The sequence below is a fragment of the Molothrus aeneus genome, chromosome Z (assembly GCF_037042795.1).
Source record: "Molothrus aeneus isolate 106 chromosome Z, BPBGC_Maene_1.0, whole genome shotgun sequence".
Taxonomy (NCBI): Eukaryota; Metazoa; Chordata; class Aves; order Passeriformes; family Icteridae; genus Molothrus; species Molothrus aeneus.
Genome location: NC_089680.1, coordinates 30,807,111 through 30,832,444, shown reverse-complemented (window position 1 = coordinate 30,832,444; position 25,334 = coordinate 30,807,111). Strand labels below are relative to the sequence as shown.

At 39.0% G+C, this 25,334-nt stretch overlaps 2 protein-coding genes across 2 annotated transcripts; one reads left to right on the top strand and one right to left on the bottom strand.

The window, feature by feature from the left end:
- Positions 1-1,294: 1,294 nt before the first annotated feature.
- On the bottom strand, positions 1,295-7,020 carry NSA2 (NSA2 ribosome biogenesis factor). The gene is made up of 6 exons (XM_066569009.1): positions 6,970-7,020; positions 6,559-6,746; positions 4,747-4,897; positions 4,233-4,412; positions 2,967-3,159; positions 1,295-1,563 (listed from the first exon to the last, which is right to left on the bottom strand). Exons 1-6 carry the CDS (start codon positions 6,970-6,972, stop codon positions 1,496-1,498), a joined length of 783 nt encoding a protein of 260 aa, XP_066425106.1. The 5' UTR covers positions 6,973-7,020; the 3' UTR covers positions 1,295-1,495.
- Positions 7,021-7,313: 293 nt separating this feature from the next.
- Positions 7,314-25,294, top strand: GFM2 (GTP dependent ribosome recycling factor mitochondrial 2). Its single transcript, XM_066568794.1, has 22 exons — positions 7,314-7,566; positions 7,761-7,852; positions 8,148-8,237; positions 8,783-8,867; positions 9,875-9,920; positions 10,882-10,979; positions 12,035-12,160; positions 12,560-12,648; positions 14,950-15,038; positions 15,266-15,326; positions 15,428-15,613; positions 17,286-17,366; positions 18,083-18,231; positions 18,768-18,908; positions 18,989-19,088; positions 19,578-19,767; positions 20,924-21,000; positions 21,511-21,649; positions 21,768-21,953; positions 23,377-23,492; positions 23,734-23,916; positions 24,380-25,294. The coding sequence occupies exons 3-22, from the start codon at positions 8,175-8,177 to the stop codon at positions 24,506-24,508; spliced, it is 2,334 nt and encodes a 777-aa protein (XP_066424891.1). The 5' UTR covers positions 7,314-7,566; positions 7,761-7,852; positions 8,148-8,174; the 3' UTR covers positions 24,509-25,294.
- Positions 25,295-25,334: the final 40 nt, after the last annotated feature.

The window sequence follows — 25,334 nt, the reverse complement described above, 5'->3', positions numbered from 1 at the left end:
TTCTCTTGCCTGACTGCCCTAACACTGTTGCTCTAACACTTTCAAATAAAGTGGCTGACCCAAACTATGGCCAGGATGAAACATTGTTATGACTGAAATTCACTCTCCGGACCCACAGAGGTCAAAAATAATAGCTCCTGAGCTCTCCTGAGCTGCAGCAGGCTGCAACTAGCAACTTCTGAGTGAGGCCTCTCAGAGCCAGCTAACCCTTGTTTATTGTATACACAGGATTGCTGAACAAGGATACCCTCACTCCTTGAGGCCCAACCCTTTGGCTGCTGAGGACATAAAAAGCATCCAGAGTGAGCATTTCTCTACCTTTGAGGAGAATGTTTCACAGGTACCTTGCACTAATTCTTTGTGTGTATGCATGTGCACATATTTTACAGAAAATCTAGGAGAAATTCTGCTTTCTTAGATGTTTAAGTATCTGAGGTATCTAACTAAGTTAGGCCTGTAAGGTAAAGACATAAGCGAAGTTAAATGTTGTCAAGTGTTGCTCTTTTGCTAAGCTGTTAAGCTACAAGTTAGGTTAAGTCCTGCTAAATGTTATTCCTCTGTTAAATTGTTAAGGCTAAGTTATAAGTTAAGTTATGAGTGAAGTTTAAGCTATAAATTAAGCTATGGTTAAGTGAAGCTTAAGCTATAAGTTAAACATGGTTACATTTGAGTGCTGCTGGGCTTTTAGACTGTTTTCTTTTTTATCCTTGCCCTTTCTATCCTTTTGTTACACACACACAGACACACACACCCTTGACAGTTCTTGGTTAATTTCTGTTTTGATTTACTAGATTTTGTTTTTTGGTTTGTTGTGTCACTTTTTCCTTCGTGTGCCTTAATTGTCTCATAGAAGTAGAGCAAATCTTGCCAATCAACTTCATTGTGCTGTTGCTTAATATTAAATGTATTTCTTTCAAGTGCCCTTGCCAGTGATTTTTTAAGCAATCTCAAACATTCATTTGTAACACACACCCCCATTGCTGCTCACATGCTCCCAAGCCCATGATTGTGCAGGGGCAGGTATCAAACTTGGTTTCTAATGTCAGTCTTCAGTAACATTCCAGCTGCAGCCTCCCAAGTCTTCTTTCCCAGAAGTAAAATACAAATTAGCACACACTACTGTATCTTTAGTTGTTAGAGCAGGACATTGTGTGAGATAGTGGCCGTATTTCCCATATGGGAAATTTCCCCTATGAGAATGTGACCTGAATTAGGTACAACATACTTAAGCAAGGAAACTGCTATTGTAAAAACACCAAGAAGGTTTAGATCAAATCCATATCACATGAAGAAATAAAAATTAAATCTTTTTATTTGGGCAATGTTCAACTGAGCAAACATAAATATAAAAATGTGAGCAGTTGTTTCTGGCTGAAGTTCCTCATCAGCTTGTAGGGTCACTCTTCTGGAATGGCTGAAGGTTCCAAAGATTTTCTAAATTTGGGTAAAGTCCACTTATTTTGTAGGTGTCCACATCCAACACTTGGTATCCAATTTAAACAAGTAGAATTGCATTAATACAGCCATCATTTTCTGGATTATTAGTTACTTGGGCGTATTTCCCTAGAGAGAAAAGGGAATTACATGTGTATAAAACCTGGAAGTAGTTCTTATAGATTAGATCTTTCTATATTTGCAAATACAATCAACAAGTCTCTAAAGCACAGGGACTCAAATGCATTTTGAAATCTAAATCTACCTTCTACTGAGCTGTAAACTTATGTTCTCAAAACATTATATTAAAGCTCTGTTTTTATAAATGAATCATTTAGAGTTCTGAGATTAAAAAAAAAATCTTAGGTTTCCTACTGTCCAAGTGAACTCCTCTGTTAAATGAAGTCTGTCTGATCCTATGAAGATCACAGAATATGCTAAGTTGGAAGCGATCCATCAGGATCATTTAGTCCAAGTTCTGGCCGTGCACAGGACACTCCCAAGAATCACACCATGTGCCTGAAAGCATTGTTCAAATGCCTCTTGAAATCTGTCAGGCTGGTGCTGTGATCACTTCCCTGGGAAGCCTGTTCCACTGCTCAGCCACAGCCTAGGTGAAGAACCTTTTCCCTGATACCAACTTAAACCTCCCTTGACTCAGCTTGGTGCTGTTACCTCAAGTCCTGTCACTGGTCACAAGAGTGAAGAGATCAGGACCTGCCCCTTGGCTTCGTCTTGTGAGGACACTGAAGACCACAGTGATATCTCCCCTCAGTGTCCTCTGCTCCAGGCTGAACAAACCAAATGCCCTTAGCCACTCCTCAAACAGCTTTCCCTCCAGACCCTGCACCATGTTTGTGGCCCTCCTTTGGACACTCCCCCATAGTTTTGTATCTCTCTTACACTGTGGCATCCAGAGCTGCCCCCAGCACTGGAGGTGAGGCTGCCCCAGTGCAGAGCACAGCAGGACAATCCCCTCCCTTGCCTGGCTGATGCCCCCCAAGGACACGGGTGGCCCTCCTGGCTGCCAGGGCACTGCTGCCCATGTTCAACTTGACATCAACCATGTTCCTTTCCATGGCACTGCTTTCCAGCCTACTGTTCCCCAGTCCATACATACAACCATGGATGCCCTGTCCCAGGTGCAGAATCTGTTAATGAGGCTCCTACACAAAACTTCCACTGCAAGTGTAATTCAATTGTTCATGGTTCACACGGTAACAGATTTGTGGCATTGCTCAATATGATATACAAGCAAGCAAGCTGAGTCTTTGCTCTGAACTTTATCTAATTTGATTTTGCAAGTGTGAATGGAAAGCGTAAGATTAACACTTAAAGCACATATTTTTAGAGTTGCTATTAGTTGCTTCTGCTACAGCCCAAACCTAACTTTTAACAATCCATCAATTATGACTAGAGGATGAGATCTTAACAACACATCACCATGTGATGTGAAGATTAAAAATGAAATGCAATGAAGATTAAAAACTTTAAAAAGTAGTTCAGCAGTATAAGTAGTTAAATTTACTTACCCCAGATAACTTTGCCCCCTTGTGTCACAAGGCCAAGCTCACTCACGTTCACCTCAATTACAGTACCCTTAGTAATTACTCCCAGCTGGGTATATAAAGGAGATGATGGATTCTTTTTTACACCAAGGATAGGCAGGCAAAAAGTAGCTTTAAGTTCAGGATGTGTCACATGTGCCTTCTTGAAACGTAAGCCCTGTTGCATTAAGAGTGTTAGAATGAGTTAATATTTGCTTTAAACTCTCACAACTGATCTAGTTAAACACTTTGGGAATTATGTCCTCATCTCTGTATGTTTAGAAAGACTAGGGAGAATGAAACAACTTAGAATACAGAATGCCATCTGTCTACTGTAGATTGAGAGACTTATTTTAAAATCTGGTTAATAAAAAGATAAAGCTTTCCATGTATGTTTTCAGGATGTCAATTTTTAGTAGTAGCCTAATAATACTTGTTGCCTTAGACAATTTCTGTTCCATGAAGAAGTATGACAAAATATGAAATACTCATCTCCTAGAGCAGTTTTTATCTAGTGACCTGCACTTCATAGAGGGTACTTGACAATTATGTACCATAATTTTTCTGTGCCAAAAAAAATCTTTCCAAGGCTAGTTTGTAAGACCATCAAACTAGCAGTGAAGTACAATTCAAAGGGCAGCCTGCACAGTGACTGTTGAGTCCTGTAAGGGAACAGGAAGGGCTCTTTATATAAAACCAATACTATCTCACTGAATCCAGCTCTTTTGCCTGTGTGCTGCCAGGCTGATTGAACCCAGGCACTGCTCCTGCAGCTGAGTGAGTAAAGGCTGGACTGGAGGCACAGCTTTTCCCTTCACAGTCACAAGTGTGCTTCAAGCTTATTTAAGCCAAAAGGAGGGAATTCTGAAGTCCTAGAACAGAGTGGGCTTCTGCAGTTCGGAGAATCAGTGCAGCTTGAAAAAGACACCTCCATCTTTAAAATATATGCAAAGTATTTTTGATAAAGATTTTCCTATGCTAATTCAAAAGCTCGTAGCTTTAACTTACTGGCATCACCTGAGTTATAGGAATAAAAGCAGGAATTTCAACATATACTGGGACTGTAGAGGCATCTCCCCGCCCCCCATGCTATTAGAGGTTTATATTTTGGCAAGGAAACTAACAGGAATGTTCTACATGAGTAATGATCAAGTGCATAATCACACAAGAAAGTTTCTTTAACACAGAAAATCAAAGCAGTAAGTCAAAAGAATTATTACTTAAATGTTCTTTAAGGCTCTAAAACATTACCATTGGTCGAATGAATCGCTCGTACTTAGGAGGCTTCCTAGTAAAGCCATCTCCAACAAAACAAACTTTTGTAACCATCCTCTTCCATGCCTTCTTTTTTCTCTTTCCTGTACGAATCACCTTTAAAACTTCTGTTTCTCCTTGTGCACGAACCTTTGGCACAGGCACCTCCCACTTCCCCTGGAAGGAGGGTAAAACAAACAAACAAAAAGGTCAATTTTCTTACCTGTCACATATTTAAATAAAAAGGGAAAAACCAAATAAAATCAAATTTCTGGAAAGCAAAGGGTTAGACCATAGCTGTTATGCAATTCATAGCTACTTATTTAATTAGCACTTAAAAGTTCCAAAAATCAAGATACTTCATATGCTCACGTTGTCCTAAACCGTTCAGTCACTCAAGATTTCAGGTTTTAATCAGTCTTTGCTTGAAGGCTATTACATAACCTTGGCATCAGCAATATAAAGTGGTTGTTGTTATTTTAGGTATCTGAACTTTGATACATTTACTTACAGCTTTTTCCTTTCTTTTTTGTTTGATCATGTTAGAGAGGACCTTGGCCCGGGACTGGCCCTCTCTGTCCAGCAGGTATGCTGGTACAGCTCCTTTGGGTGTTTTTTCATCACTCTTCTGCTTTGTATTTCTCTTCTCATGCATTTTAATGCTGCAAAGAAAGAAAACCAGTATTAACAGCACAAGAAAAAAGACTTATTTTTAGATATACCATTTTGAGCCTGTGCCTGCTCAAATTTTTCTTTAAGAGGTATTTGTGAAATATTATATATTTATATTTGAGGAATAATATATATATATATATTATATTGTTTTATACATATATATATATATAATAATACTAAATAATTTTCAAGGTAAACTACTAATTTCACTCAATCTTGTCACTTCCTACCAGGACAGGAACACAAGAAAGACATGCACCTCTTTTAAGGAATTTCTGTGTGACCCAAAGCAAACAGTCAAGCACTTTGAGAGAGGGTAGCCTTCCTCTCTGCTGACAAAAAAACCCCATTCTATTCCTCCTCTGAGATTTGATGGCAATGCTTACACATGTGAGGAATGTGTGTTTGTAAGAGGAGCCAAGTTTTGTTAATTTTGAGGTTGTTTACCAGGGGGAAGAAAAGAAGAATAGACCCACAAACTAACAACGGGTTAATAAACCCATCACCTCTAAAAGTAGCAGAGGAAAGCAGCTATCTACACTTTGAAACCAGCAAAAACTACACGGTGGATAGGTATGAAGTTCATTAGCAACTAATGAGAATGTTAATGATGCTGAGGCAACAATATAATGCTTGAGCTATGCAAAAAGCTGTAGCTATGCAGAAAGAAGTAGTTACTTTGTAGCAGAGTATGTGACTGAAGCGTGTTTTAATAACCTGTAAATTAAGCAGAACAAGCTAACAGCAAAGAGCTAACCACTGGCTACTTAAGCAGACAATCTTACAGAGCATGTGCAGGAACCCGGGTGAAAATTTCAAGGCTGAGGAAGACTAAGGAGCCTGCATCAAAAAACAACCCCCAGGAGGCTTGCGACCACCTCCTGTGAAAACCATGCATGTGCAACAAGGGCTCACATAATCATGTAGTTAGAAACTATGTTGCAACATGAAGGCTACGAAAGTGTAATGTGCACATTAAATAAGAAAAGCAGAAAAGCTAGTGCTGTGGAAAGAACGGACAGGTGAGTTTGTGGTGCCGCTATCCCCCTCACTCCCAGCATCAAATAAACAAAGACCTGCTCCACAGGCTTTACACTATGGAGTACTGTTTTTTTGCCTAGTTTTCAGGCATCATTTAACAGCTTTGATTTCAAGTTCTGGATGACAGAAAAAAATTACAGAAAAATGCTTTTATCGTCTATGTTTGACACTGCTGTTTATCCTTGAAGACAGGCCTAATCTTCTGCTTAAATACTTCGTATGCTACTGTATATTTGCTATTAACCACTAAAAAATACTGCCTCTTGCTACACTAACTTTATATCAGCTAACAGCAGCTGATATAAAAGCTCCAAAGGATTGCATTCACTTTTTTTGTCATGATTACATTAGTCACAGTTACTGCCCATCAACACTTGTCTCAGGAAGTACTTCTAGGAGCGAAATTGTTAACATTCATTTAAAAGAGAGGGACTCTGAAATGTGTCTGCTGCGGCAAAGCCCCTTTCCTTCTACAGCCCGATCGCTATTTAAGACCACAACATGTGACTCAAGCAATAGTGAGCTCTTTGTAACAATATAAGCGTCTCATCTCATCCTTCAAGAGTCAAGATGAAAGGACGGTATCAGAGAGGAGGCGGACACTCACGTCTTTTTCATCTGTATCTTCTCGGCATGCCGCTGCTTATGGTACAGCTTCGCCTTCAGCCCAATCATCTTCTTGGCCTTGCGGGACCGCTCGTGCGCCTCCCGGCCCTCCTTCTTCCTCCGCTTCTCGTGGTAGTCCAGCCGGTAGCCATAGCGCTTGCGGTGGAGCTCGATGTGCTCGTTCTGCGGCTGTGGGCACAAAGGCAGCGCGGTCAGCGGGCACGGCCGCCCGCGGGCCGGTGACGGCTCCTCCGCCACACGCGGGGAGGCGGCGGCCCGACAGCGGTACCCTCAGAGGCCCACCCGGCCTCCTGCAGCCTCCCGTCCCTCCCCTGCACCGCCGTTTGCATCCCGCCGCCCGGCCCCGCGCCCCGCGCCCCCGGCTGCCGTATCCCCCAGCGCCGGCTCCCACCATGTCGGCAGCTCCGCGGCCTCCTCCGCGACGGAAAGGGCGGGCCTTCTGGGAAGTGGCGCCGAATGGAAACGCTTCCGCGCGCCTCTTTAGTTCCTCCCGGCGGAGAGGCGGCGTCCGCGCCCCCCGAGGGCTTCACGCCGGGCTTGGTGAGGCCAGGAAGAGGGGGAGAAACGGAGCGAGAGAGGTCCAAGAGGCGCTTTTTGCTGCCTGGTCTGTCAGGTTGTGGCGGGAGAGCGGAACGCAGGAGGGAGGTGAGGTAGCGGGGGAAGGCAGAAGCAGGTTGCCTTCCGGCGGCTGCGCTGGCCGGGGCAGGTCCGGCGCGGTCCCGGGCTGGGCTGAGGGGGAGGTCCGGGAGCAGAAGGTGACCCGGAGCCGGCGCACGAAACGCCCCGGGGGTTCGGAACGCGGCCAGGAAGGCGGTGTCACTTTGCAGAGAGCCTCCGGGGGTCGGCCTCTGGCGGGACTCGGCTGGGCTCGGCTTGGGGACTCGTCACGGACAACGTGAAGGCAGCGCGCCCTTCTCGCTTCCCCGGTCAGCAAACTGCGCCGGCACCATCAGGAGACGTGTGCGAGTCGCAAGATGAGGGAGTGGAGGTGAGCGTGTGCGCTGAGCCCTTACTCTGCATTGTGAAACTACTCCGAAACATGAAAGTAACGGGAGCTGGACAGTGATTGATGTCTCCTCAAATAACCGGCAGCCATCTAGGAATGCTTTTGACGCTGCTGCACTTGGCTATGCTTAAAAGGTCATAGTACTTAATATTTTCTATTGTTTCTGACCTAAATAGGTATTTTGCCCTGCCATCCTTCGTTCTTCAAGACTAGAAAAGCTGTTTGCACTTTGCTCACCAGTAGTCGATGCTCTGGAGCTTATCTGAGAGTGAGTGTAAATTCTCTAATTTTCGTTATTCTGCTTTAATTTTTCCTGGAGAAATATATTATTTCCATGAGAAATATTTTTAGTGTTTGTGGGCATGCATTTATGCTGCATTGTTAAGACTTGATAATATTATTATTACAGATGTGACACTGATTTAACTTGCAAAGCAATAACCTGAAAAATATTAACCTGATTTCCCATGAAGAAGAATAAAGTTTTGTGATTATGTCAGAGGAACATGGTTAGCCTATCTCGTGTCATAAACATTTTATACAATGTTTACTTACCTTGCCAGGGAACAGCTTTAGAGACGGGAGGCAGAATGTTGAGAATTATGGGGAAATTTTCAGTGAATGCATTGAAGTCATCGAGTTTGTGCAATAAGGTAAGCTCTCCCCCAGTTTTGATACTTTTTCTGTGAGCAAGGGGAACACTTGTGTTATTCTGAGTAAGCTTTTTTTAATTGATGTGTTGGTTTTTGCTTGGGTTTTTTTTGTCTTTAACGGTTGGCCTCTGGACATTCCATACTTTCATTTAAAATGGGACTTCAGAATTGGGAACTGAATTTGTAAATTTTGTGTAAATTTTTTGACTGCTTAATTCTTGTTATTGTTGAATTATTTACACAAGTAATTAGATGTATTTAAAAATTTTTGGCTATTGAAAAATATTTTGATGTTGCCATAAATTTTTACTGATTATCCCAAATATTATTTGGATCAACTTTGGTTTAAACCTCAGTGTGGACATCAACTTCAAGCATCTGATTTTAAATAGATGTTTTTTTGACCTTATATAAATATCTAGCAACAATATCTGTTCTGGTAGATATTTTTTTTTTAGTTTATTTTTTTACAGCTGCCAGAAATGTGGCTGCAAAACAGCTAATCATAACAATTAACATTCTCTATGATTCTTTTTTCTTTTAAGTACATGTATTTCAGAAATACAAAAATGAGAGTCATGGGTGTGACACAGCGAAACTGCAGTCTGAGAAACTACAGTTCTCCACCAGGTATAAGTTTATGTGGTTTTCTTTATAGTAAGGATTAATTTAAAAGTGAATAAAAATAAGAAATTCTTTCTATTTCTGTACACTTTCTGTTTCGTTGTATTCTTTTGGTCATTTTTTATAAAATTTAATGCATGAAATATAAATAGAGCACTTAGCTCAAGGACTGAAGAGTTTTGTGTTGCTGCTCTTTCTCAGTAGGTTCACAGTATAAAGCCTTTAGAAAGCAGTAATAAGCTAAGGTACATATTATAAGAAGTCAGGTCAGTTGTGAAGTGTGCTGGGACCGCTCATTAAGGGTTCCTGTAAGATGCTACTCAGTCTGTCTCTGATGAGACAGATGATCTGTAGGTGGTAAAAGAATGTTGGCTTAATATGGTTGAATTCTGTGTGGCCTATCGAGGATGAACTATACTACTTTTTTCCCAAAACACAACTTCAATAGCTTGAAGAAGTGAATTTGGGTTAGTTTCATAAAAAATTACCTGACAACTTATTTTATAGTTAAGCTGTATGAGAAAGAATGTATCTTGCAAGAAAATAGCTTTTAAAACTTCCCAGTCCCATATTTTCTCAACACGGGTCAGCTTGCCTTTTATCCCTGAGAATTATACTGTATAGCTTTAAGGCTTAAAGAAGAAATAACTTTTCAAATTAATTATCTAATCACCAGTTCAGATGAATGTCAGCATTACAGTTGTCTTGAACTGAGGTATGCTTCTGCAGAGTAAGATGATGATACTTTCCTGTGTTGCCTTTTTTCTGTTCTTTCTAAGTTACAGCTGTTTTCTCAACCATTTCTCTTTTTTTGAGATGTGGAGAGGTTTGTTTAAAATTAGGTTAATATCTTTAAAAATTTGAGGTAGTAGAGATTACAGATTGTCATGACTTGTGGCTCTGAATCTTTTTTTTAAATAAGGTTTTTAGAAGTTTTCTTAAATATGTTTCTATATTGGGTTCTGTCTGAAAAGTTTTGTTTTGATTCTTTTTTTTTTTTTTTTTGTTTCCAGGAGATGTTAAGTCTCTGCATTCTGTCATTAATCCTCATATATCCAGGTACATCAAGCTAGTTTATTGTTGGGATGTAACTTCAGTCAGAACAGTTGATGTGATAAAGCATTGTAGGTTGTTGCCATGCCTGTCTGATGTGCATGTTTAATATAAAGTTAGTACTTGTTTACCTTTACCCTTGTGGCATTTTAATAGAGAGTGCCTGCTGGTGGCACAGAGGTCCTGTGTTGTCCCTTGCTTGCACCATCATAACCAAAACCAGGCTGTTAAGGGAAGCTCCAAATCCATGGTATTGCTGGGAGGTAGAGAAGGGGGAAGGATGTCTTGGCAGCTAGAGGGCTGCGGGTGGGCAGGGCTCTGTGCTTTGTTTTCATGGCATGTTTCATGAGGGCAAGGCAATTAGGGGCTAAGCTGCCAAAGTGCCTTAGGGCTGAAGTTCCCTTGGAAGGGTATTGTGTTCCTGAAGGTGAGGTCAAGGCAGCATTAGGGTGAACATGGGGCTGATCACAAGCTGTGCTGTGCAGAACAAGCAAAGCAGTTCTGGAAGCTACTGGCGAGGTACTTCAGGAAGGAAGAGTAGGCTGAACGGGATCAAGGACAACTTCATGGGAACTTGGGTGTGCTATATTTGGGGTGTAAAGCGTATCTATGCTATAGGTTGTTAAGGGCACCAGGTGTCAGGGATTAGGATGGACAAGAGAGAGGCGGGGCTGTTTCTGTTTGTTGGGAGGGCAGATGGGTGAGCATGATCCGAAGAGGGGGCCTTCCATGAACTGGAGCTTGGAAACCTGTTGCAACACTGTTCAGTACCGTTGATTTGAAGAAAATCGACCATATCAATACTGACATTTTTCAGTGTTAGAGTGTACACTATATCAAATATGCAGCAGAGAAACAATGCTATTAATCTGGTGTGCTGTTCTTGGGGAATATTAACTATACAAATAAGAATTATCACAGGCTTAAAAAATTACTGCACTAACCACAATGTTTTCACTTAATGCAGAATCCGAAACATTGGCATTATGGCCCACATTGATGCAGGCAAAACTACAACAACAGAGAGAATGCTGTATTATTCTGGATATATAAGAACACTTGGAGGTTAGAAATGCTCTTTGTATTTCAGTAGGTTTAAGAAATTTATAGTGTACAATTACATGCAGTACAGTTGCTGATGGAGTATCTCATGTAGGAGGCAGTTGTTCCTAAGTTGTGCTGCAGTTTAATTGAATTTTAATGCATGTTCCTTTTTCCACTAAGGTAGTTTTGATTTCAGATATCAAATATCATTGATATTTTTCTTTTACTTTCAGCATATTATGTTTTATTTAACATTTAATTACAGAATCTCCTTATTTTGCTGTTTGCTAATTGGCCATTCTGGTAAAGCAGTTGGTTGAGTTCTCTTTTGACCTGTGAAGAGGGCACAGTAAGAAAAAGTATTCATTTCTTTTGAAAGCCATGACACAGAAAGACTTCTTTGCTACAGCAAGTTTATTAGAATTCTTCAATATTGAAATGGTCACAGCAGCCTCTTTTTGTGTTTCATTTTGACATTTTAAGTTTTATACCCTATTCTCAACTGTATATGACTGATGGAAGATGTTCAGCTTGTCAAGCAGTTGAACTTGGGATCCCACTAATTTAAAAATGTGAACTGCTTCTCTTGTTATTAAAAAGTAAGCAAAACCCAACCTCTTTCTTGGTGGTTTGTTTGTTTGTACTTTACTTTTGATTTAATTACCTTTTGATTACCAAATTTCAAAATGTCAGTCACATTCCATACAGTGAGTGCAGCCAGGTTTTTTAAAGTTGTAATTTGTTCATGATTTTGGATGATTTTGGATTTTGTTTAGTTTTTAAGATGCTCATGGTGCTACTGGGATTAAGAACAACAAAAAGGTTGTTGAAATAGCTTGTCTTCTACTTGCAGGGCATTTATTCCTAGGAAAGGGAGCCTGGTAAATTACCCGGCATTGTAATGTTTCCAAAAGGCTAATTTTCTTAGCTTACACACACACACACACACACACATATATATATATCTATATATATATGTAAAAGAGACTATTTTCACATCTCTGTTGACATCTGTATTCAAAGACAATTTCAGATTTTGAGTTGATTACCTACCCAGTCCTGGTTTCTGTTTGCAGATGTTGATGATGGAGACACAGTGACAGATTTTATGGCACAAGAGCGAGAACGTGGTATTACCATTCAGTCTGCTGCTGTTACATTTGACTGGAAGGACTACAGAATCAATCTGATTGACACCCCAGGTACTGTTCTTTAGTTGCACTCATGTTATTAAGGGAGAGAGGGTGAGGTGGAGTGTCGCAGTGTCTTTGTCTTAAATGTCATGCAAAATTTAATTGGTTTAATTGCATCAATAAAAACACCTATACTAAGCTCTGTTCAGCTTTGGATAATTATTACTTGCTGACTCCTAGCTTATATAAAGTGAGCTCAGATGTTTCCACATTAAATCGTTCTCAGTTCTAGGATTGCTTTATAATAATCTTGTTTATTTCAAAAACTGATAGGTGTCTTTCCCTTCAAGTAAAGAAAAAGTTGTTTTGACTTTATTTAAAAGAAAAAAGATGTTGTTTAAATGTGTAATGACTTATTGATGGTTCCTGTTTCAATTATGATGGTATAAAAGGAAGATTGTTTTTTAGGCCATGTGGACTTTACAGTGGAAGTTGAGCGTTGTTTGAGAGTCCTAGATGGAGCAGTAGCGGTATTTGATGCTTCAGCTGGTGTTGAGGTAAAATCAGCTGTTACATTTTTTGTGTGTGTGTGTGCAGTCTGTCTGGTAAAGGGGAGAGATTTTCTCAAACCCTTTGTGTTTGATTAGTCTTTCAGTTCCCCAGGAAAGAAGAAATTCTCGTGACCAATTCAATCTCTCAGTGTTCTATTATGGGGACCCAAGAACCCTTCAGTGAACAATCCACTTGATCAGAGCATGGTTCAACTACCTTGTTCAGGGTCATATGCAAACAGAAAGACATCCTCCTAAGGGGTCCTTAATTGGTCTGTTGGTGCCTCAGGAAAGATCCAGGGAGACATGCCAGCAGGTTAAGAGAGACCCTGGACCTTCACATTGCAGTATGTTGCCTTCTGCTAGCGACTGTTAGCAGCCTTAAAGGACTAAGACTTAACAGTTTATGGAATAGCACTCCTCATTAATGTAATTGAATTCTGTGACTGGTTAAGGTTTGAAGACTTCTGGAGATAGCATTTGGTTGCAAAAGTGCCTTCAAAGCAATATGCTAACCAGCTCCAATCCTTAACCAAAGCTAGCTTGAGGTAGTCATTCATCATGGATAGAGTACGGTTCTTACCCAATAGATGTCGCTGTAGGAATGAAGACAAGTTCAGCCTGTTTTCTGATCCCAGAAGTTCCCAGGAGCCAACTTCTCTCCATTTTTAATTTACTTTAATACTATTTTTGTGTCTAGGTGGAGCTTCAGTGACTGTAGTCATGCATCATGTTCCGTGGGGGTGGTCGTACCTTCTAGCTGGGTAATAGTAGTGTTACATCTAAGGTCACCTTTAAGATGGAGGTGTAGCTTTAAGAAATTAAAGATCTTAATTAAAGGTCTGTGATCTTGCCATGGTTCCTGGTTCTTATTTTTTTTTCTCCCTTGGTTGACAGCTGCTATGTGACTTACCAGCCACAAGGTACCACTGAGTTCCCCCTCTTGCAAGGATTTAAACAGAACCTGGACACAGTGTCTTCACTCTGCTCAGCATGTATTGTGTGGGAAGTGAGGCATGCTGACCGCATCCTATCTGGGGAATAGCAACTGCATCTCACCCTGTCGTTTCCACAGTTACAAATTCTCTTAGAGGGTGAATGTGCCTTCCCAGTTTTCTGATTTTACCTCCAGTCACTCGTCATTAAACACTCCTGCAGTATTTAATGACTTTAATCAGGCAGAAATAGTGTAGAGAGATTTTTCTCTGTATTATCTCTCTCAATGCTTTTATAAAAACTCAGCTTCAGGAAGCTGAGCATTTAATTTTAAATCATGTGGTGCGCAGGAATTTCCATGGGTATGAACAGCAAGTGGGATTATCATTAAAAGTTTGGAATGGTTTTGTTATTTTGTTGCTGTCTTTTACAACTGTTGATTGAGGTGAATGCTTCTGACTAGCTCCACAAATTGAATGAAATTAATCTAGGCCAATTTCTCATTTTCACATTTCATGTAGAAAACAGATAATTTTCAAGGAGGTTTTCTGCCTCCCCAGTGGCCTTTTTAACAGAGTGAAGAAAAGGTGGAGGCAAGCTAGAACTGGACTTTTTACAGCATAAGATGTTTCAGTAGTTCAATCCTGTAGAAAACTTACATGTGAAGTCCCTCTTGCATGGGACATAGGTTTTTCCTGGATGAGGGATGAGTGAATTCTTAATCACTGTAACTCACATTATTTAACTTCCTACTGGAAAACATGTAGGTGCCACTAAATATGAACCTGAACTGAGTAATAGCTTCCACCCTCAAAAACAAAGCAATTAGAACTTCTTGTTTTTTTCTAAAACTCTGTAGCAAATTCCTGCATTATTCCTTGTAGTGGCAAGAGTCTATTACTGAATCTGAACTGATTTTTCTATATACCTGCTTTAATTTTCAAATAAAAATACATATGATAAATGGCTCAGCAGTGCACAAATTACTGTTAAAACCACAGTAGTTTTTAGTGTTGTATGTGTTGCCGCAGAAATGCTTGCCTGTGTGTGCCTAAGTAATTTGGCAATAAAACATAAAGTCACTACATTACAGAGTTTTCCCCATATATGCCCCCCATAATGCTTAGTTTCTCTTCACATTCCCTTGCCACTATGCCTGCATGCCTTTAGTGCAGAAAAGGAAATGACAACAGCTGAGAGACAAGATAAGATAAAACTACTTTTGGAGTTCATCTGTTATGCTAGATATGGGATTGTCACAATACACAGCACAGTTCCCTTCTCTACTCTCAACTCAGACCTTCAGTGGTGTTGGGGAGCATGTAGTGCAGCTGTTGACACTAATGTTTCCATTTTGTGTTTTGCTTTTAGGCACAAACTCTGACAGTCTGGAGACAAGCGGACAAACACCAGATTCCACGAATTTGCTTTTTAAACAAGATGGACAAAAACAGGGCAAGGTATTCAGGCAGTTATTTTAATAATTGTTAAGAAACTCATAAGAGAATGTCTAGCATTTTCTGTTAAGCATAGAGCAACCCAATTATGTTAATACTGTATACTTCTTTGGTTATGGAAATGCATATTTTTGTATAATTGTAGGAGTAATTTTTGCAGTAAATAGGGAATGGTGAGCCTATCATACTAATATCATAAAGTTTTGTTTAACTTAGTATCTTTTCTGTAGTTTTACATATGCTGTCGAGAGCATCAAACAAAAGTTGAAGACAAAACCCTTACTGTTACAGGTAAGCTTAGAAATTAAATGCTTGTTTCATTTCTTTTGAATGGAACTACTTTCTTAATTTTTTTGCATCTGTCTAAGACAAAGTCTCTGTTTGATTTGCAGTTGCCTATTGGGGAAGCCAAGACCTTCAGAGGACTAGTTGATGTTGTGACTAAGGAGCAAATAATTTGGAAACCTACTTCTGATGTGGATGATGGAAAAAATTTTGAGCGAAAACTGCTGCTGGAGACTGATGATCCAAACCTGTTCCAAGAAGTCCAGGATGCAAGAAATACCTTAATAGAACAAGTAAAGTTCTAAAGTAAATACATAATATATTTAAACTCATTACTCAGAGCAGTAGGAAAAGTAGGCTGAAAGAGACCTCTGGAGGCATCTGGTTAAGTGATCAGCTTAAAGCATTAGGTCGACTTGTTCAGGCTTGTTCAGTTGAGTTTTCAAGTCCAAGGATGATGATTCTCTGTAGACAGCCTGTCCCAGTGCTTGACCGTAATTTCTTTATGTCCAGTGGGATTTTACTGTGGTGCAAGCTGGAACTGCCAGGCTGGTGCTTTCCTTGTGTACCTCTGAGGAGAATCTGGTTCTGTTTTCCCTGAAGCAGGGCCACTACTGCTAGTTCAAATAGTAAGAAACAGTATTTGCATCCTGATTTAGCTTCTCCAAGCCAGACAAGCCCATCGCTCCGGGCCTCCAGCTGCGCTCCAGCCCCATTAGTGGTTTTGCAATTGAGTTCCTACAATTTGTCTGTCTCTTTTGTGCTGGGGAAGCTAAAAGCAGACAGTCTTTGTACTGTCTTAGATGCCAAAATATATTTGGTACATTGACATGAAATGTGACAGATATGACTTGAAACCTGCAGGGTATCCATACTCTTCTGAAATGACAGCTAAAAGCTGGATGGGATGTTGCAGCCTGGTCAAAATGGCACTAAATGCTGTATTAGAAGCAGCTCAATCCAATTATAAATCGATCCTTTTTGTTGGAAGGGCTGCCTTCCACACAACTTCGAATAACATTGTGCAAGTGCATAAACAGATTATGGTAGCTCTGTTTCCTTTGAAAGTGGAGATATCTATTTTATATTGCTCTGAGTTCAGTAGAACATGTACACAATCTGGTTTTCAAACTTAGTAGGTTTTGAAATGGCAGTGTTAATACCCAGCCTTTTTTCTTAAGAAATGTGTTGTCAGGTAGAAAGATTTGTAAGAACAGTGTTGTTTTTTTTCCCCTTTGTTTTCTGGGCCCTTCCTGAAGGAGGAAGGGGTGTACCAGAAGTGAGATAATTGAGATAACCCTGTATTTGTAAAACATTTTTTGAAATGCTTTCTATGCTGTTAATACTCCTTATCAAAACCCTGTAAGCTGTAGCATTTTGAATACTGGCCATTTTGCACACGTTACTTTCACTTAATTAAATGAACTGTTTCCTTTATCTCTCATGTTTTAACTGTTAACTTGATAAGACTTCTAATTGCTTATCAAGGGTTTATTTCAGAACTTGGCCAATTGGCGTGTAGCCAATAGAGAGGGCAAAGTGCTTTCCTGTGCTTGGGTGTCCTGAACCTGTGACAGTGCAGGGATGTATGTTAGATGTTTAAGGAGTTAAGTTACATGTCAAGCTAACTGGTACAATTTAAAAACAGAGACATGCTCTTGGACCTACAAACCCTTGACATGAAGAAGGCCAAAATGCCATGATGCTTGTCTGTTTCTTCTTCCTCAGTATCTGTTGGCTTGTAAAGGTTGCTTGCTGCTTACTTCAGACTTCCCTGGGTTTTTTTCCTCCATCCTTTCTTGAAGCCTTCATTTCCATAATTTTATATGATCTGAGTTTATAATTGCTGATGTCTTTAAAGGCTTTGTTTCTGCTCTGTTTAGCTATATATTCTAAGTAAGTTAGATATGTAACTTTTCTGTGAAACTGCTGTATGCCAAATAATAAAGAACTATTCTGTTGAAGGTTGCAGATCTGGATGATGAATTTGCTGAACTGGTTCTAGGAGAAAATAGTGAAAATTTTGACTTAATACCAGCTGACAAGGTATTTTTTTACATTTACAAGTGTTTACTAGTTCTTATTGCAAGGGTTTGGGTTATTCTTCCTTTGACACATGCAAATTATGATTTTGCAGATTTTTCAATAAAATGAGATCATACCATCTTAGGCAGTAAATTAACAGTAGTGTGGATGTAGAACAATATATTCAGAGTTAGTAGGAATTTTATAAAGATATGCTATGATTCTTAGGCATGCTAGGCTTTATTTTAAAAGTTGGGTACATTTATTTAGGAAGGTGGGGTTTTCTTTTTTTTGAAAGTTAGACTGCTACAAAAAGGTTTAGGGAAAGGTGAATGGAACTTTCAGGTAGACTCAGTGCAGTTTGTGACTGAGCTGCTGATTCTCACTAACAAAAATAGCATCTCAGCTACTTTGAAGTGGTTGGATCTTTAGACACTGCATGTTGAAAGCAGTAAGTTACAACATACTGAATTCAAAGGATTGTTATAACAAGAACAGCAGCAGATTTGTGTGAAATGTTTAGAAATCTTAAAACCAGTGTCTTCTGTTTTAGCATCTAAATGTTTGGGTTTATGGTTTGGAGCTTGCTAGAAGCAGTGAAAGGATTTTGGATGAGTGATGTTGTATTTACAAACATACTTTTTAGATTTTTGGAGATTGGTTTGCAGTATCTAATAGCTGGAGTGCAACTAAATTGTAGATCATGTAGTAACAGAAAATAACTGGTTTTTTTGCAGCTGCAGTCTGCTATCCGCAGAATCACACTAGCTCAGAAGGCTGTCCCTGTGCTCTGTGGCAGTGCGCTGAAGAACAAAGGGGTGCAGCCATTACTGGATGCTATTACTTTGTACCTGCCTGCACCTAATGAGCGTTCATATGAGTTTCTGTAAGTACAGGTAGAAAAGGAGATTCAGACAAAAAGAAGGAAAGATAAGTAGGAAAGCACAAAAGGAGAAAATGAAATATATTAACAAAGCATTCATATTTTTAAAAAATATTTACTGTCTTTAGGTATTAAATAATAGTAGAGATGTGTGGACAGAAAAATACACTTGAGTACTGAACCTGCTTTGTTCAGTTCTATTGGAATTGGATGCATTTATCTCCAGCTGTCAAACTTGCACTTTAGAGTTCTTTAGTCTTTTTTTAATCTGAGGACATAGTCATTTCACAAAAATGTGATCTAGGAATCCTGTTTAGTATTGTCTGAATCACATAACATCTTACATAACATATCCTATTGGAGGTGGAACTGCTTAGATTATTATTTTTTGGTACAAATTACAGTTTTTGAAAATCTGCCTCCACTAACATTGCAGTAAGAAGCATATCACCTCTTAAATGAGTGAAAGTTTAGATAAAAGTGCATGTGAGCAGATTAATCCTACAAGTATGCTTTTTGTTGTGCTTTTTATTTTGCAGACAGTGGTACAAGGATGACCTGTGTGCCCTGGCATTCAAAGTTCTTCATGATAAATGTCGTGGACCACTAGTTTTTGTTCGTGTTTACTCAGGTTCATTGAAACCTCAGTCAGCTGTATATAATATTAACAAAAGTTGCACGTGAGTAAGATAGAGGTGTGGTTCTATGTAGTATTGGAATGCCTGTTAAAGTCCTGAGTAACAGAGAATTTAATTTTCAGGGAGAGAATGAGCCGGCTGCTCCTGCCTTTTGCTGATCAGCAAATTGAAATACCATCACTAATGCCTGGCAACATTGCTCTCACTGTTGGGTTAAAACAGGTAATGAAGAATATGGATACTGTAAAGGAGCTTGTTTCACTAGTGTGCTTTCTACTTCTATGATATCATATCTCTGATGTTCTTGATTATGGTGACGTATGTAAACTTGCTTTATTTGAAGTACGTTTAGATGTACTTCCTCCTAAAATTAAATACCACAATCTACAAATATCAGTAATTGACCTGGAAACTGCAGTACTGATTGGAAAGGACTGATAGCTGAAGGTGTATTTTGTTAGGGTTGGGCTCGTATTAATACTGTAACTCTTAAAATACAGTGTAATATCACAAAGAGACCTCCTGTGGGGAAGGGGAATGTTGGTCTGAATCAGTTACCCAAAAGGAACAGTTTCAAGTTCAAATAAATGTGTTTTGTGCTTGCTTCATGAATCTATTTACACAGATTTTCTAAAATATAACCTGCTTTAGCATACATTTTGAATTTGGGGTTGGGTTTTTTTTCACATCACTTCCTTTGTTGATCTCTAGAGTGCCACTGGAGATACCATAGTGTCATCAAAGGCTTCAGCTGTTGCTGCAGCACGCCGAGCTGGAAGGGATGCTGGGGAAAAGAAGAGGTCTGGTAGTGGTGTAGACAGTCTTCTGCTGGCAGGTGTTGAGATCCCTGAGCCTGTCTTCTTCTGTACCATTGAACCGCCTTCAATGGCCAGACAACAAGGTACAATGCAGCCACCTAACTGGATGACTTAACAGACTTAACAGCCCATTGATCTAGTATGGTTCTTTCTGGTGTTTTTTATACTGAGGGTATACTTCAGATCATGATTGTCCATATCCTTTGCTATAACTACATCAAGCAGTAGTGGTACTACTACTTTTCTAGTTTTTGTTCATTTAGAAATAGAAGGATACTTATTCTGAGTTTTGCTGTAGTTACAGTGGTGGGCTGCACATAGTGTCCCAAGTACAAATAGCCTTAAAATGTGGGGTTTTTTTCAGCTGGCACTCTGAGTTTTACTCTATAAAGTCTTTGTATACCAAGAATTCTCTGTGTCTAGTTAGGGTTCATCTTTGCATCCTTACAGTCCTATAATCTTACTGTCTTTCTCAACAGTAGATGGCTTGGTGATATGAGACTCTTTTTGGAAATACCCTTTAAATTCTGTATCTTTGTTCTAACAAAGCTGAGCTTGTTTGGGGGTGAAGAGGAGGAGGGGAAGTACCAGTGTACTGTTACGGAATGGAGTGAGGTAGAAAACAGATTTGTAGCAACATGTCTGCAGGCTGAGCCACTGGGTTATAAGGTGTTATTGATTTTGTAGTGTTTGGATGTTTTAGTTTGCTTTTGTTTGTTTACTTTTGTGGCTTTTCCCCCCAAAGACTGTAAGGTATGATGGATGCAGTCTTGGCTCTTGATTCATCATTCTGCTGCTTTCCTCAGCAGTTAAGATAATGGGGAATCAGAAAAAAACCCAAAACTATGAATAAAAAGTGATTTACATTTTCATTTGGGCCATTTCATGTTATCTTGAAGTACTTAGGTAAATCATGTAACAGTTCACATTTCTCTTATCAGTTATTTACTGGCTTCATTAATAATTTGTAGGTTCCAGTCTGTCTTCATAGAAACACAAAATATCACTCTGAAAATAGCATGTATAATAATTAAATTCAAGCACTTTTTAGCACAGTTAATCTGTGGGATAAAATCAGAAGTTGCTGGTTACTTTTAATTTGACCTGAATTTTTTTGTCAAAATCTATGCTCCTCAAGGATTCTTTTGCTTGTTTTGAGGAAAGTGATATTTAGGCACTAACTCTGATCTTCAGATTACTGAATTTGCTTCAGATAAAATGTTTGATATTTCTGTACAGACTTGGATAATGCATTGAGCTGCCTTCAGCGTGAAGATCCCAGTTTAAAAGTGAAGCCAGATCCTGACACAGGACAAGTAAGATGAATCTTCTATTGCTCATCGTATAACATTATTTTAGAACATTAAGACCACACTTTAGTTAGTTCATTTGCATATTGATGTGTTCTTGATTAAAAAGAACTCTCTGAATGTTCCTATGATATGTGTATGAAACTAAAATAGAGTCTTTGTCACTTGTGCTTTACAGAACAGAGGAAGTCAGCCCATGCTCTGCATGTTTTTGACAATTCTGTATTTAAAAAGGTTTGAATTACATAGTCTTTAAGGTTAGGTAAGATTATCTTTTTTATGATGAGCACAGTACTGGTAATAACACTCTCACTTAAACGGTGTTTATGTTAGATGACTTAGAGCCATAATACTTCAAATTCTAAGGGTCCTTAGAATTTGAAGTATTATGGCCATTTGAATTAGAAGCATTTTTCAGAGACAATTTGAAGCATGCAAGTCATTGCTTAAAGAATTTGTATTAAAACCTGAATTTTGCATGTTTTTCCACTTCTCTCTTAATTATCTTCTCACCAGACTATCCTCTGTGGCATGGGAGAGCTACACATAGAAATTATTCATGACCGAATCAAACGTGAATATGGAATTGAGACTTACTTGGGACCTCTACAAATAGCATACCGAGAAACCATCTTAAATGCTGCCCAAGCTACAGGTAAAATGAGTGAATGCAAGGCACATCTTGCTTCTGGTTGTGTAGCTTGATTTACTTTAAATGATATATGAGTAGCTTTCAGATGAATTTTATGTATTATTTTTTCCTCCCCCTGCAGATATATTGGACAAAACAGTAGGTGATAAACGACACTGTGTAACTGCAGAGATAGAGGTGAGGCCCACGTCAGGAGAAGGGGCAGCAACAAAACCCATCATCAGCTATGCTGAGAATGTCAGTCAAGTACTGCCCAAAGAACTCCAAGGAGCTATAGAAAATGGAATCACAAATTCATGCATTCAAGGTAAAGGAAATGTTATGTCAGCTATACTGGTCTAATATTTTTTTAAGAATCCATTTTCTGGAAGGAAAAACTGCTTGGTAGTTTGAAAAAAAGATAGTACATAAACGTACAACTAATGTATATGTAAGGTACAAAGGAAAATTACAAAAACTACAAAAAATTCCTCTACAAAAATTGCCAAATGTCTTTTTCTCTTTGCCTGGAATGGAAATCAGTTTGCCTTTGGTTTGCTTTCAAGGTTGTTGTCTTCTCAGTCACTCAATAGTGAGCTTGGAGTTTTTTTGGTTTATTTTTTTAATGTGGTGTAAGAGAGAAGACATTTACTTCATGACATCATGTAAACCATAGTGATAAAACAGAAATGGTTTCATAGGCCAACATGTATTACACTTCTATTACGGTTACAATACTAATGCATTTTTTTAATTTTCAAATATGCTAAATCCATGAGTTTTCAGTAAAAAGCTTTACCTAATTGGAAAGTGTGTTTTCTAAAGAATTAAAGTGCCCTTGAATAAATTAAAAGTGTCCCTGACTTTTAATTAAAAATAGGAAGTCTTATGTAACTTGTGGACAAAAAACTGCCTTACAGTAATATCAGTAGGTTGTGGATTAACAAAGGAGATTTTAAGAACCAGCATGAAGTGATTTTTCATATTTGTTCTGTGGAACTCGAAAGCATCTCCTATCTTTGGCTGTAGAATGTCTTAACCATGTGCTTGCTTTACACTTCTTGAAGAAACTTCAGAACTGTGCTGTCTCCAGCCTAAAATTGATGCCATTAAGCGCTTTAAAAAAATAAAAATACCTGGCCATGTTCTTCATTAAAAAAAAGTAGTGTTTCTTTTCTCAGATGTGTTTCAAGCCTCATATGTAGTCTAAGACAGTTTGGTCTAGTTGAGAGTCCTGGGTTGGAGGTAATCTGCCTTAGGACACTAGTTTATGGAATTGAATTACCCCTAGAGTTTTGTTTATGTGTTAGGATCAGGCATTGCAGAAAATACAGAAAATATTGTCTTCTGGTTAAACAAAAGTTTTTCCTGCTTTCTCAAATGATGTCTTGTAAAAGAGACTTGTTTTAGAAAATATAATGTATTTAAAAATAACTTTTTGGTAATGGTTGTCTGGATGAGTATATAGCAGGGGGTTCTGAAAATTATCTGTGCTTTTGGTAGAGAGAGTTAAGAAAATATGAGGCTGCATTCCTTTGTCTCTTTCGGTAAAGTTAGGCAATGACAAAACCTCTAAATCAGGAACATGACCAGTAGCCACACCCCTGGGAGAGGACAGGAAAGGAAAGAGCAAAGAGGAAAGTGAGAAACTTCCAGTTAATTCTGAAAAATTTTTGCACATGTCCTAATGTTCTGAAAACAAATGAGCTTGTTTTTTTTCCCATTTATCTCTTCTTCATGGCCCTACACAGGACCTCTGCTTGGATTCCCAGTTCAAGATATAGATGTGACAGTGCAATCACTGACAGTGCACCCAGACACCTCGCACACAATGGTATCAGCCTGTGTCTCCCGTTGCTTGCAAAAGGTACAGTGAAACTGTAAGCTTCTCTGAACACAGTAGCGTGATCTACTGCTGGGAGAATACATGTGTATCAATATCTGGTCACTTTTCCTCTTTGCATGCTCTCCTAATGCCCTTGCTGGGGAATTTACAGCTTTTGCAAGTAGAGAGTTTGAGTCAGCTTCAGTGATACAAGTACTTATGTAAATTTTATTTAAAAAAGCCCATAGAGTACATCAGCATAACTTCTTTCCTTTCCACATAGGCTTTAAAAAAAGCTGGTATACAAATACTGGAGCCCCTGATGAACCTAGAAATCACAGTAAGTGAAGATCATCTCAGTGCAGCACTTGCTGATCTTGCACAGCGGAGAGGTAATATTCAGGAAATCCTGTCTCGTCAAGACAACAGAGTTGTGGTTGCTGCTGTTCCACTAGCAGAAATGATGGTATGTGATTACCTTACCAATGATAAAACCGATCTTTTTTATATGCTTTAACATATTTGGCTTCAGTTTACTTTTCCTTAGGTATGGATAAGTAAATTTAGAATGGATTTTTTAAATTGTATTTTAATTATTGAAGGTCAGAAGGAAGTGTCCTCAAATTGAGTAGCTGGTTTTTATGCCAAATTCAGATTGCTAAACCAGCACGTATTCAGCTGTAAGCTAGAGAACTAGTAAATACTACTAAACCAGGTTTTATGGAGAACAGTTTTTAAAAAAGATTATTATTGACTCATGCATGTGTTGCAATTCTAATACAGTAATATTGGAAAGTTAACTTACTAGTACACTGCAGTATACTTCTGACACTCTTTTTTTTCTCTCTCTGTGGTCTAAGCAGCTTCCTGTGCTAACTTATCTTGCCCTTATCCTAACCTGAGTGACGTGCATTCTCCATTTTGTCCAGGGCTACTCAACAGTTTTGCGTTCTCTAACATCGGGCTCAGCCACCTTCACATTGGAGCTTGCCAGTTATCAAGCCCTGAGCAGTCAAGAGCAAAGTGCACTTCTTCAGAGGAAGATGGGGTTGGTGTGATCTTTTCTCTCTAGGAACAGTGTTTTCTGTCCTCTTGCTAAATATTTTCGTATGTACACCAGTGTGTTCGTCTGGGACCAACTGGTGATGGCAAATAATGAGTTAGCAGCTGTATGAACAGACTGCTTTTAGCTGTCCAGGGAGGAAGGTTCAAGAGACTCTGCTCTGCTGCCATAACCTTATGATTGCAAAGCAGCAATGCAACCACAAATTGCTGCTCTGCAAATTCTTATCTTGCGGACATTTGTAATGAGAAGTGATGCAAATCGTCTTCACAGAAATGAGCACTAAGTCCACCTTAATGTGCCACTGGACTGTTTTCCTGATCTAGTAAATAAAATTTGTGGAAGTTTTGTTTATCACTGAAGTAACTTCACAGTTTTGGCACTCTGTATTTTGTTTTCAGCTGTACAAAGGATATGGTTAATAAGCACTTTACATTGTACAACTTACAGGTATTACTTCTACTGGTAGAAACCAGTTATGAACCAGAGTTCAGGACTGGGTGTAATTTTTACCTGAGTTTATCAAGTAAGAAATGGATACTTCTGCAAATCAAGTAAGATATATGTAAAAAAGAAAAATACAAGAAAGGCAGTTTTTCCAGATCAAATTCCTACCTACCACCCTGCAGTATGTTAAGAACAGATTTGTTTGTTTGTTTACCTTTTGGAATTAGTAAACTAAGCTGTAATCGTTCTGATTTGCTATGGGTTGCAATTATCTGGTTACCTAGAAAAGGGGCAAGTGATACTTTGAAATAAAAAAATAGTTTGCTCCAAATTTAAATAATGTCTTACCTTTATTTTCTTCAACCTTAGAGTAT